We start from the raw sequence: 14,452 nt of genomic DNA on the forward strand, positions 1-14,452 counted from the left end.
CGATGATCTCAATGGGACCACCTGGTTAAATAAAGGTTTAAAAAAAAAAAAGTGTTTAAAAAAAAAAAATTTTTTTTTAAAATTTTTTTTTTTTAAAATCGCGGTAGATTTTGTCAGTCTCACGACGGTATTGGGAAGTTTATTTACCGCGATACCGCGATATTCGGTATATCGTTACATCCCTAGGGAACCTAAAAAAGCCTCGACTTGAAGCCTAAAACCTTTATAAACGGAATTTTATACTGTAAGCAAGAGGAGATGGGAAGTGAAGAGGACAGGAAGCACAACAATAAGAGGTAAAGGGCAGGGGGTTGTAGACATGAGCATACAGTAGCTGGCAATGCCCCTAGTAAAAGTTGTGCAGTGAAACAGCAAGGCCACATATGAAGGGTCACGGAGGAACAACAATATGACAGCTGACGTATAGGGAGAGATTTTAGAAATGGTAGCGTCCACTCAGGTGGGGTTAACCTATACCGCCACATAAACAACCTGTCACACTGTAGACGATAACACGAAAAGACACTCCCAGCAAGTTAATGATGAATTGACCAAGTTGCGGCTTGCTGGCCATGCAAATGTGATTTATTCTGATCTGGAGGGAAAGAAAAAGACAGAGGGGGGAACTGATGCGAACGGAGACTCCAATCTAAAAGTGCTGCTGCTGCTGCTGCTGCAATGCATTGGTTCTGTATTGTGAGCAAGATTAATTATCTCATAGTTAAGGGCTACAATATACTTTTCTTTCCCTTCTCCCAATCACTTTCTCTTCAACTCCTTCATTTCACTCTATTATGGAGAATCTGTAGAATCCCTTGTCATGAAATAAGGCATTTTTCGCTTGGCTAGAAGCTGAGAAAGTGGTTGAATGTGTCATCGCAGCACTCTGAAGGTGGTGTTTTCTGTTCCGTATTACTGTAGGTTTTCTCTTGACTAAGTAAAGAAGGGGTTGGTTTTCACATTGTAACCTAACCTTTTCTGGCCATAAAGCTGCCAGCAGAAGAAGACAGAAGGGGAGAAGAGTGGTGGAATAAATAGACCACCCACACACACACCTACACACACATACAGATACACATCTCCTTACCGTGCAAAGGTCTTTATACTGCATCTTCTGGAACTTGGTATCGGCGTTGCCAGCACACAGCTCCACGTATCCCAGCACCACCTGGAACACTGTGTTGTGGATGGCCTGGGTGAAGTGCATGTGCAGCTGGTCCATAGCAGTCTGCAGAGAGAGCCAAACACACTGTTATGAAATCTACTGTGTTGAGATGTCACTGTCGTGTGCCAGTGTGGGTCTGTGAAAAGGCAAACAGCAGATTGGCAATTGCAAATCAAACTTCTCGGAGACTGTATACTTGATATGTTGAATTATTTGCAGGCATATTATGTTAGCTACACAATATGGGATGAGGGGGAAATGGCCATAGCCGACTCCTGGGAAATGCAATGTTCGAGTCCAAGAGAAAATAGGCAATTTCGCCTCCAGTTTTTCCATGATTCACACTCTGGAAAGTGTCACTAATGAAGCAATAACAAATACAAATAGAGAAACACAGTGGTAAAAGTATCTTAGTGAAATGTATGGCAGCACAGCTAACTGCCTCCAGCTATGTTAACTTGTGGCTCCATTTATCTCCTTCATTACCCTGAGCCATCTCATCTTAATGAGTCATTATCCTGAGCCATGAGTCCAATGACAACAGTGCTATTAAACAACACAGTAAAGTCGCAAGCTTTAAAACAGTTTTAAATATCTTGTAGAGCTGAAGGGTTAGGGTTAGATCCAATGTTTTTATAAAAAATATTGATTGGGGCAGCTGTAATAAAACAAAATAACAGCTTTTTAATGGAAAAGTAGGATTTCTTTATTGTTTCATTTATCATTATGTTGCTTTCCTGTAAAACATAACACTTTGCTACACTGCACTGGGCTCAACTCAAGTCTTATATATTTGTTCTCTTACATTTACAATAATGTTCTGTTTTGCAGCTCCCACCCACATTCTTTCTTATGGGATCATTGTGAATTGAGGACACCAGAGTTGTAGTAGATGTGGGCACAGGGATGAGCAAAGACATGTAGGTAATGTGTGTCAGTAGAAATTAGATGGTCTTAACACAAGCTCAAAACTGTAAAAAAAAAAGTTGCCCGAATCCATTCTGAATGCTGCTGCTGCTACAGAAGCAATTCAAACATTTCTTCCCTATTTTCTAAGGCAGTTTTCAACTTCATCCGTCCAAAAAAACACCATTAATTAATTGCTGGCTGTCCAAAGCATAGACTGCAAGAACCAGCAGGCAACTATAGCAACGCACATCATAATAATCCTCATCTTTAGACATAATTATCAATCAACTAAAACAGCAAACAGACTTATTCTTCTGGAGCCACTTGTACAAAACAAACACATGTTTCATTCAGATAAATGTTAGAAAAGCAAACCTGGTGTCTGGCTCATTAGGCTATGAGCCAGGTAATGAGAGTGAGAGCAGAGAGAAAATACAAATGGTTTGACGTGTTATACTACTGAAGGTCAAGAGTGGAGTCTTGCCTCAGTTCATGAACACATCCAACTAAAGAGTGTCAGATTAATAGGGGTCGTTGGTTTATTTGTGTGCACTGCAGCAAAAACAGACTGTAGTAACAGCTAAGATTCAGACAAATGTCATAGATGGAACTGGTTTCTGTATTTATTTATGTTTTTAGTTTCTCAACAACCACTCATCCGAATGAGAGCAGTTCTTCAGAAAGATGCAGTACCTGAGGGCAAGCACTCGGTCGGACATCATTATAAGTGTGAAAAACACAGATGCAGAGAGTGCGGGCAAAGCCAATTCAGTTCAAGCCAAACATTTAAAAAATATGAAAAAAATAAGCCTGAAGGAGTAACAGATCCTTATTTAGCTTTTCAGTCGGAAACCGCTCATTATCACAGATATAGGAAAAACACTATGACGCGGTCTCAAACTCAAAATGGCTGCTCATGTCAAGAGTCACACAGCTCATTGATTATCATCAACTGTGGCAGAATTTGTAAATAAAAATGACGGAAAGGTTTGTTATTGCCAGGATGAGAACAAGTCTCTTTTTGTTTGCTCCAGTTACACTTGGATTAAACAGCACATTTTTCAACTGTAAATCAGCAAAGAGCTGTCAGACGTTGGTACTGCCTAGTGTAATGCGGAAAAAATGAACTTTACATTTATGATGTCTACGTTGGCGATTGAACATTTTAAAGCTGTAAATGTCATGTTTGCAGAACAGTATTCATCCAATGCAACTCAATTTGAGTTAAGTATCTCTGTCCAATTACATCCATCGAGTACAATCCTTTAACACCCACTGTAAGTCCTGACCCATACAGGCTGTAATTACCATCACTTGTAGGCTGAGCGAAAATGTGCGTTGCAGGAGCTGCTATGACATACTTCATGATGAGTGAAACTGCATTTGTGGAATTACTGAGTCCAGATCAATTTGGTCGAAATATGTTATTCCCAGACACAACAGCCTCATCATCGTTTAAAATGACTGTGCTTGATTGCTTCTCATTTTAGTGGACACCGGTCCCCATTTTGGTAGGAATCTAACAAATATTGATTACAAAGATTATGGTAGCACACAGCTTGTTAATACTCAAGGCTTGACTGATTAGTCATACAAGAGAGCATTGGTACAGGAGTAGGGAGTGGAAGAAAAACGATATGTTTTCAGCTTAACAGAAAGCTCAAGATCAGGTGAGAAGAAAAGTTATTTAAAGCAGAAAAGGGAGATCAGAGCCAAGTTACATTTTGGAGATGTTAATGGAGCAAAGGGGTATTAAAGACAGGCCCTAGCATTCGAGATTGATGCGTTGGATATAAGGAGTAAGAGGAGAGTGAGAAGAGAAAGATAATGCTTTGTCATTTGAGCTCTACTATTATGCTCTATTCAATTTGTTCCCAGGCATTTATACAGAAAGTATGATATTTCATTTGTGTGGATGATTTATATGGGTGTCAGTTGATTGACAGTAAGGAATGAACAACCTTATCACAAAGGATTACATGCAATGAGAGAACCCTGAATTCAAACTCTGGTGTAAAATCCGTTTGGTAAGAAAGGAATGGATAATAATGACAAATAGGAACTTCAATAAAACAAATGAGCGTTCCTTGATTGCTGTATTTGTTTAACCAGTTTGTCTATGGACGATTTTGTTATACGTTTCTTATCTAAATGATGGCAAGACGTTCTGAAAATAAAGACAAAAACAATGGCTACTGATTGCACATTACCCTAGATATAAATGAAGGATAGGAAAAGACAAGACAAACAATATTCTTTAAAAAACCCCTAGAGAAAGATCAAGAGTCATAAAAGGACATATGCAGTAGATGAGGTCATGTTTAGCTATTTCCTGTGACCTTAAAAATGATCCAACCACTGACCTGTGTCTTTCCCAGGAGAGTGTAGGCCAGCTGGACCTTGGTGTAGTGCGAAACATCAAAGTTCTTACAAGTCTTCGACAGGGCGACATCGAGCTGCTCCTGAAGGCAGAAATAGATGGACGGCAAAGGAAAGGAAAAGAGAGGGATTATCAACGTTAAGACCCGGGATTTAGATATAGATGTGCAGATGTATCAGCTACCACACAAGGTCAAGGTCACTTGGATGTGCCTGTGGGTGTATTTATACTATTTATACAACTTGTGTGGGTGAAAGTCTTTGACAAAGAGACAAAAAGAGAGGTAAGAAAGTAAATCAAGGTTAGCAGAAAGTGAAGATGTACATGTTTAACAACCCTGACACAATAAGCTCACCTCAAAGAATACAGTATAGCGCTGACAGACGCGGAAAGTGATCAAATGCATTGCATCACCGCATATTTTCTCACGCCTTGATGTATGTTTGAAGCTGCACTTAAACACTATGAGGAAGGCTGACATTTGTTCTGTAGTGATTTGCAAGCAGTATCTATTCGGTTTATATTTGAGCTGAATTCCTTTTCAAAAACGCTTTAAGAGAAATCAAATTGGTGAGTGCCATTGTATTGGTGGAATTGAATGTAGTGGCGTTTTTAAATGGTTAGGATAAATTCAACGTTTCACTTTATAAAACGACCACCGCCCAATATATTTTAAACTTGTACATACTGTACAAAAGCTCACTGATATAAGATGTTCTCTGAGTTTCTTTTGGGCTTAATCATGCTGAGAGAGCACAAAGTGTATTTATTTATAGAAAAATTGCTTTCCTCGGTCGACTGCTTGGTTGCTCTTCTATAGAAGGCATTGACATTCAAGCGTGTGTGTGTGTGTGTGTGTGTGTGTGTGTGTGTGTGTGTGTGTGTGTGTGTGTGTGTGTGTGTGTGTGTGTGTGTGTGTGTGTGTGTGTGTGTGTGTGTGTGTGTGTGTGTGTGTGTGTGTGTGTGTGTGTGTGTGGAAGGAGCTTACAGACTAGGCCAACCAGTGACGACTCCATTGTGTAAAGGCATACACACAGTATCTTGGGTTGACTCTTGATGTGTGTCTGTGTTTGTCTGTTCTCTGTGCAACCGTTTACTTTTATGATTTTAGAGGATTTTGCTTTGCTTATTAACAAACTCAGGCTGACGAGTAAACAAACAAGCACCTTGCCGTGCGACTACGCATGTGTGTGCACGTGCACGCCTGTTTCTTGTGTACAGACAAAAGTGTAAGTAATGAATCTACTGAAGCGCAGCAGCAGCGGTGTGGAGAAAATTGCTTCGCATACCATTTATCACACATAAACACCAAGACCCAGCTAGAGATGGAACAGATCATTTACTGTGCTTGCTCACTGGTAATAATGACTTTCTGAATGTGTCAATATTTTTGCAGGCCCAGAATGAGAAACTATCAAAATGTCAAAATGAAGTATAAATTGCTTCTTTCAGATGAGTGCTTCTGGAGAATTACAAGGTTAGACCACAATCTTATTCACTGTTAGAAATCTCTTTAATGATATTGCTCACAAATAACGAAATTAGAGATGAATCCGAAAAGCCACATACCTCTATTTGCTCCAGAGTGTCTTGTAGTTTGGAATTCAATTCGCTGTGAGGGGGGAAAGAAGAATGATGATAAGTTCCTCAATTCTGAAGGAAACATGGTATCAACTCACCACTAACTTTATCCATATCAATTATTATTCATTGTTAAAGGTTTTTATCAATAAAATTACAACAAGTATTTAAATAATGACTTCATTGGATAGTGCACACCAGAAATCAGAGAAAAATAAATAATAGTTTATAAATGTCTTTGTTTGTCATTGCCTTTAGTTCATCTCCTTTCAGTAGTCTTCGGAAAATTGAGTACTATTATAGGAACCACAATGTGGCTCGGTTTATATTATCAAAGAGGAACACTTATCAGCAAGCTGCATCCATGTTTCGCACAATTGTCTGTTGGGAATACACGTTTTTTTGTGTTTCAAGTGCTTGTACTTCAATGTCTACAGTGTCATCTGCTATGTGTGTGTGTGCGTGTGTGTGTGTGTGTGCGTGTGTGTGTGTGTGTGTGTGTGTGTGTGTGTGTGTGTGTCTCAGCATGGACCAGACTAGGATACAAAACGCCTACCCATCCTTGGAGTGTGCTCATTTTTTTTTTGCCGCATCCTGGGATTGCTTTTAACTCAAAAATAGCACAAATAAATCAAGACTACTTTTCCTGTCCCGAGACAGCAATTCTATTCCCATGTGACTCCCCCTGCAACGCACCCATTTATAATCATCCTCTGTTCCCCCGTTCCCCTGCCTCTGTCCCTGCTTTGTTTGGGGTCTTTTTCAGGTCAGCCCGCACTTATGTTGGGCCTTGTGAGACCGCAGGAGCCCAAGGGAGAGAGTGTCCTTAATAAATTGCTAATTAAGCGTCTTAGCTTCAGTTGGATCGAGTTAGGAGAGGGAGGCGGGGGGGGGGGGGGACTGAGAGGAGGCTGCAGGAGTCCTACAGGTTGTTTCCAAACCAACTGAAACAACAACAGTAAACAAATGTTCAAAATGGAGACCATATTGGCGGAGAGTGTATAGTCAGTGGGGGCTTACTTGCCATTTCCAACACTCTTGCTCAGACCTCACCCGTCTTTAAACTCCTTCATTTTGATCAACGCTATCTCAGTGACAAAATCTTTCCGCTGACAGACTCAGAGAAAAAGATTGAGAATACTCAAAACAGATTTAATGGCAGTTCCCACTTAAGTAAGAGTCTCAAAAAGCCAATTTTGACATGAAGGAGCACACACAGACTCACAAGGATAAAACAATGCCAGCGTTGCTCTCACCACATCAGGAAATTGATCAAAGAAGCTACTTTTGAGCGTCTGAACTAAAGTGCCATGGATGACAGGGAATTTCCTATGAAACAGTGTGACATACAGTAGCAGATGCCGGAGCTCTATTGCTATTACAAAACTGTAAAATGATCCATTGGGTTGGTATGTACCGCAGCAATGATAACACAAGACATTCTCAGTTTTAAGCTCAGGAAGGCAAGTCATAGCCCAAAGTATCCTCAAACTGGGATTGGAAGCCAATTTAAACACGCAAAGTATGGAAGCTGGCTCGACTACAGAGGGGTGAACGCATCAATGTCAGGTCCTGGCTACCGAAGCAAAAAGTGTCTGAATGTCCATATGCAGAGCCCAGGAGAGTGCTAAACAAAGGTTTTCAGCATTGGCAGCCACACTAAGGAGATACACCAGAGGAGCAGAGGCCAACAGGATAAATGCCCTGTTCACCACACAACTTTCTTTAATACTCCCACGCTGGAGGATGGTAAAGGAACAGAAGCTTAACCACAAACTGAACAGTGTTGAAAACGCATTTAGGAGGAAACAAAATCATCCCACCACTTCAATGCTCAGGGGCTTAAGAACACATGAGTGTAAGGCTGAGAACTCCAATTTCCCAGAACAAGAGCCAGTGCTCGTCACAGCATGGCAGACATCCGGCAATGGTTGACGAACATTAAGAAAACTGGGCAGCAACGGGGCGTTACATACCTAGTGGCTAAAGGAACTTAAATGCACATTCCAAAAAATTTGGTCAATTACTAAGCGTATCTGCTTTCTTGCAAAGAGTTAGATGTTTGATTAGCTTACCTCAGCTTAGTATAAAAAACTAAAAACAGGAGAAACGGTCCAAAGCTCCAAGTACACTAGCAGCGTCTATTACTATTTCACAGTTTTCATCTTGTTCCTTTAATCTGAATCAGAAACAGACCAAATCAGTGAAATCCTCATGTATGAAATAGTAACTAAACAACTCCCGTAAAAAACAGGAGTTGTTTTTACATTTCAGTTTTTATGTGGATCAAACAAGCGAGATAGAACATTGTTATTGTCGATATTTTCAACTGCTGGCAGCCAGATTTTGAGACCTTTGGACAGAGCCAGGATAACCATTCGCCCTTTTTGCTAAGCTAAGCTGACCATTAGCTTCTAAAATATCTTCTAAAATAACTCATAGAAAGGTATATGAGTGTATTTCCCTACAATTCACTTATTACAGAACTTCAAACAGTTAAGTCTTCACATCATCCCATCTTCTGTTACTCATCATAATCACTAAACTTAATCGACAAGTGCATTATATAAGTCTGAAAGGGGACTGGACAACCAGCCAGAGCACTTGAAATCACACAAATGGAGACTTTAATGCTTGGTTCAAGAATGTAATATGTAATCATGTTAAAGAACTCTCTGGACTTTTGAAAAACCACACAAGGTCAACTGAAGGTCGATAACCCAGGTGAACATATTGTCCAGTCCTCCTGTTATTGTGTTCACCCCATGAATATCATACCGAATGACTCACTGTCCGGTGAGTGATCATGTGTGTGCAGATGCAGCTACTCCCCACATACTGGCTGCCTTCCATGATCACACAGAATGCATAAATAACCGATCAGGAGAGAAACCTAATTAACAAGCGGTTCCCCGCAGGGAACAAAAAGATTGAAAAGGAGATTTGTGGAAATCCGTGTGTCGGCTATCACTGGCAATAGCTGTCCACAGCGCCTAGAGGCAAGCCCTTCCATTGTGACTGCTGACTTGCTCATTTGGCAAAGTGGGAGTCTTCAAGTGCTTCAAGGATCCTGCAGGACGCTCAGATTTTGTGAGAGTGCTGTTTTTGCTGTAGTCATGTTGGTCACTGTTATATTCAAGGCAGACAGGCAACAAAGTGGCATCGGAACGGCTTCAAAGAGTGAAACATATTGAGAAAGGACAACATCGACCGTATGCAAATCAGAAAGTTGAGGAGGTTGGGGGAAGGTTACGAGGAGAGGGCAAAGAAGCAAAAAGAATGAGAGTTAAAGGTGGGGTAGGTAACCTTGGAGAAACCAGCTCGAGTGCGCCAGAATTTGAAAATACACAACCGTAAAAAATCTGCCACTTCCTTACAGAGCCCCTCCTCCAACACACACAAACGCGCACATGACCAATGAGGGCACGAGATAAGTTTGTGCACAGATGGAAGGCAGATGGGCCGGCTCAAATGATTGGTTGTGCTTTTTACAGTACTACGGCTTCCACAGATGACATTTCTTTATGGATTTTTTGTCAAAGCACTTCAGATATTCATTGCTATCGGGATGTTAAGAGCATTCCATGGAATATAACAATCTATATCTCGAGCCGGTTTCTCAAACATACCTACCCCACCTTTAACAGATGGGAGGTTAATATACATTTAGGATTTCATGTTTTTAATTTCACTGATCTTAAACTGTTAAATGGAAATAATATGTGTATGGTCAAATAAAGTATATAAAAACAAAATCATACATACAGGTTCATTTTACAGTTTTTCTCAATTGCTAAACCCACTATTTAATCAAAATTCATTTCTTCAAAACAAGAACATAGCCATCTAAACAGAAACACACTTGCCATAACTCTGAATATCTTTTGCAAAATGCACTTACATGACCAAAACTGAAAATACTGGTCACAAAAAAGAATAAGTCGATCGAAACAGAACAAATTGTCCTCTAATGAGACAAATGTGTTTTCATAACTGAAACTCCGGTCACCATAATAACCCATTCTACCATAACAATATACATTTCTTGCAAAGTGCTCTAAGGCACTCAAAACTAAAAATACCCCTTCCAAAACCAGATACCTTCTCCAAAAACAAACATTTGTCAGCTCATTAGAAGACTATTTGAACAGTCATTACTAAGTGGCACACTAAATACTGACTACAATCATCAATACACAAACCTCAAGCTATCGATATTGGAAACTGAACGGAAAACTGACAAGTTAGGAGAAACAAACTTACATATAGGAAAAACTGTGTGTTACTGTAACTATGTCATTGTTTTTATGTCTCATTTTCAGAAGAGCACCGTAACAGAAACAAAATATGAATAGCAATACACTGGGAAAAAAATGATGTAAATCAGCAGTAAAGCAGAGAATGAGATCTATATAGCTTTACTGATCTGCTCTTTGCCGTCTGTCTGGCCACATAGCCTCATCTACGTCACAGTGTATGTCTTCCCTTGCAAGGCAGCGTGGGAAATATCTCCTTGCGTGTCGACACCACCCTTGACAAACATCTTACTGAAGTGAGGGAGGTCTTTTATAGGATTCTCACTACTGTAATTACAATTACTATAGGAAATTCATTGATGTCAGCTGTGAGCAATTCATTTACATGGAAGTGAAGTACTCAATTCACCCCAATACAAAAAAATACATTTCTCAATGTGCAAAAAGGAAAAGAACACAATTACTGACTGTAAAAATGTTGTATCAGCTATAGCTAATCCTCCCCATATGAACATCTCAAAGAGCTATGCAAGTCATATCAACACTATTATAGCTTTACCGGCACCATTTAAAAATATATTTTAAGTACAGTCATGCAAATTCTATCATGTAAATGTTTTCAATGTAACATCATTACTGTAAGGTATACAGTACATTCCATGGAGTTACCTTTTTCAATGGGGTGATTGACTGATAACAAGTGTTAATATTTTGCACATCACGTGTCAATTAGTGTAGCTATGGTCTAAGTTTATGAGGAAGTGTTATCCACTGTGAGAAGATTTTTTTTTGTTTTGTAGACATGAGTTACACAAAAGATTTTTGATCTTTGTGTAGAGAATTGTAACTTCGGTTAGAGAATTGTGAGTGATCTGTTTTGCAAAACACTGCTTAGCATCTGCATTTTGTGTGATATCAATGAGAAATGGTATACTGTTGTAGAGAAATGGTTTTCTGTTTCGATGGCTGTGCTGTTGGTTTGATGAAAGGAATTTTGATTCTAAATAGTGGGTTTAGCGATTGAGAAAAACTGTAATGTATCACGGTCAAATTGTACAACATTTTGGTCTTACTTCTTATAAAGCCCACAATCTGACAGAGATGCTGTTGGTGTCTTTTTAAATCACACCTTTGTTTTTCTATGAACACAGCAGAGTTACAGTTTGTGAACATCGTGCTGACATGCTAGGGGTCTTAAGCTGCCCAAGAGCTGCCACTGTCTGATGAAAATGGACGGAGCATGAGGTTGTCTAGGTGCCTTCTGGGGGAAGCAATATTGACTTTGAAAGCGTTTGGGACAGGGACAAAGGAAGGGCAGGCGTGAAACAAGCCTCAGAGCGCAGCAGACGAGAAACGAGGTGCTAAGGTAGGGGCAATGCTGCAGTCAGGGCTCAAGCAATGCTGATGCAAAAAGTGACAGATGTGTGATCAATGCACCAAGGTTTAAACTACTGCGTCCAGGAAGCAGAATTAGCATATTGCAAAGGAAAGCAAAGGTGAAGAGTTCAATCGAATGTCTAACCAGCTGCACGTTTGCGATGCAGCTGTATCAACAGATACAAACAATAAAAGAGCCTCTTTTTATGTTCTCGGAATGGTTGCAATGGACTGTATCATTGGTGGATAATGAGGATCAACTCTATTCTGCACACCTTGATCCAGCACATTCACCAAAACGGACATCCAGCGTAATAAACAGCAGCTGCAAGTGACAAAGAACAGTGGGAGGAGATTTCCATACCACAACAATCCGCTGTGCATAATGTTACCATATTGATCACCGTTTCCCACCACTCGTTCTGTCACTCGAACCGCATTGTCCCAGCCAGGTGAAGCGGATAAATGTAGAGGTGCAGGTGAGCAGAGTTGTTAAAAAAGGTCTGTGTGTGCGGGAGGAGCTGTGAGCTAATACTGAGCGGTGTTGACAAGCAGCTCAACATTTGGTGATGTCAATGCTAGCTCCAAAAATAGACGAACAAACACCTCGCCTTGAAGGACTAAATGGAAAATGAAGGTTGGAAAACGATGTGTTTGTGTGTGAGCAGGTAAATAAATGTATTCACATAGAGCTCTTGACAAGATGTTCTGTCCGAGTTTGTGCGTGGTCTCACAGAAAGAGGGAGAAGGCCAGCAGTGACGTACATCCCACATCAATCTTTAATCAATACATACAAAGGAGCTCTGTGGCTCCCGCCTACTGTACGGCCACAAATTGAGCACGATTACACAGAAAATTTAAGGGACCGGGATGATTGGCCCTCTGGTATTCAATGTGGCCAAGCCTACCTCGGAGCACATACAATATATGTATCTTCAATATACTCAGAGAAGAGGGTTTATTATGGGCACTTGTGTTTGGGCACAATCAAAACACCATTGTGTACCCACAATGGTTCCAGGGATGGGCAATTAATCACATTTATTTTCAATCCATAACAATTTTGGCTTCAAACGTATAAGAAAAAAAGGTTATCGAGATTTTTGGGATGTTTTCCATCCGGCACTAATGCTCTCCTTTTGTGCTGTGTTATAAATCAAGCATGACCAGCTTTACAAAATGCTCAAATTAGGTTTAAGAGTTTTCAGTATTTTGTTGCGGTGCACAATGACATAATAGATATCTTTTGGTCTGATCCATTTTCTATATATTATTTTATTTATGCAATTTTTGCATTCAGTTGTATATGTATGTTTGTGCATGTATAGAATTACACAGAATGTATTTTATTTATCTTTTTTTTGTTTTTCAGTTGATTCCTATTTTAAATTCAACAAAATTCAAACCGATTGTTTTAATTACCGTAATCCATGTTGTTCGGTAAATCAGTGAGTATGATCATATTTAATAATCACAATCTCAATATTGACCCAAATAATCATGATTATAATTGTTACAATAATAGCCACCCTAAATGGTTCAAGTTAAGTGTGTTGAGCGTGTCTGTCCGTCCGTATGTTGATGTGTTTTTCAGTCAAACCATCCGTATCACATGACTCCCCCTCCCGCTGCCTGCCTGATGTAACTGGTCTCACAATAGGAGTGAAGTACACAGAAAACGTTTCATCCACCCATAGCGGTGCCAGCCTGCTCCCATTTAAAGACAACTAAATATCCCTCTATCAATCTGGTCATACTGTACCTGATGCAGCTGTAGTGTTTGAAGGTGCTGGCAGCCTTTTGACACTCCAGACAGAGCTGGATCGCACCTGGATAGTCTTCCTCCTAAAGTCACACAGAGGTGAAGTCATTTCATGTATGAAAACCAAATATATCACGAGTAAGTCTGGTTCACAATCTGGATTATGACAGTTATGTGTGATTTCTTTTGTGCATTGAGTTTTCTTTGAACTTCTTGAAAAAATGGTTGCTGCTGCCGATGCTGTGCAGATTGCTAAGGATTACACTAAGTGGAAGTCAGATCTACTCCATGTGCTACACCTGACCTTCACAATAGACGGGCGTGTGTGGGGGGCGTCTTGTGTTTGTGTGGGTTTGGCTTTTAAAGCACAATCCCTACTGATGTTTGACCTTTTAAGACAATTATAAATGTATCCCTGCACATATACCTACATGAGTGTGTGAGTGTGTGTGTGTGTGTGTGTGTGTGTGTGTGTGTGTGTGTGTGTGTGTGTGTGTGTGTGTGTGTGTGTGTGTGTGTGTGTGTGTGTGTGTGTGTGTGTGTCTGTAGAAAGGATTACAATACCTCAAGCATCTCGCTGAGTCTCACATCTGTTCTTTGCTGTGAGGGGAAGAATGAGATGAAGGAGAAAGCATTAACACAGCATAAATCAATACCAGGCCACAATATGATGAATAATTACTTATTACATGGTTACATGGTTTTCAGCACCGTGTTGGTATACACATTTTTTTCAAGGATCTCGTTCAGTTGAGTAGAGGGGAACAAGTACACCATCTGTTTCATCTTCTTTGTGATTCAAGGAATAGATTCCCCCCAAGATCCAAAGATAGAAGACTATTCCCACACACAGTTATCCCACCGGCATTGATTTATTTCAACAGGGTGGACGTTTGGGTCACAGGGACCTTTCTCAAGACATATCTACAATCGTTATGTGACGCAGTGTTTAATTACAGCCCATAGTTGCATGATAGTTGTGTTGAAGGTGTGTCAATGATCACATACAAGGTATTTAAGT

The 14,452-nt window shown here is 40.1% G+C and overlaps 1 protein-coding gene across 2 annotated transcripts in view; it reads right to left on the bottom strand.

The window, feature by feature from the left end:
- The window catches only part of vps50 (VPS50 subunit of EARP/GARPII complex), a 102,513-nt gene that overhangs the window by 63,624 nt on the left and 24,437 nt on the right, over positions 1-14,452 (bottom strand). For both annotated transcript variants that reach the window (XM_079653232.1, XM_079653231.1), the window contains exons 8-12: positions 13,996-14,031; positions 13,432-13,514; positions 6,024-6,066; positions 4,438-4,536; positions 1,088-1,228 (exon numbers count right to left, since the gene is read on the bottom strand). In XM_079653232.1, coding sequence (XP_079509358.1) covers positions 1,088-1,228; positions 4,438-4,536; positions 6,024-6,066; positions 13,432-13,514; positions 13,996-14,031 — 402 coding nt within the window. The remainder of the gene's footprint in view (positions 1-1,087; positions 1,229-4,437; positions 4,537-6,023; positions 6,067-13,431; positions 13,515-13,995; positions 14,032-14,452) is intronic.

This window comes from Notothenia rossii (genome assembly GCF_949606895.1).
Source record: "Notothenia rossii genome assembly, chromosome: 10".
In the NCBI taxonomy this organism is placed as follows: Eukaryota; Metazoa; Chordata; class Actinopteri; order Perciformes; family Nototheniidae; genus Notothenia; species Notothenia rossii.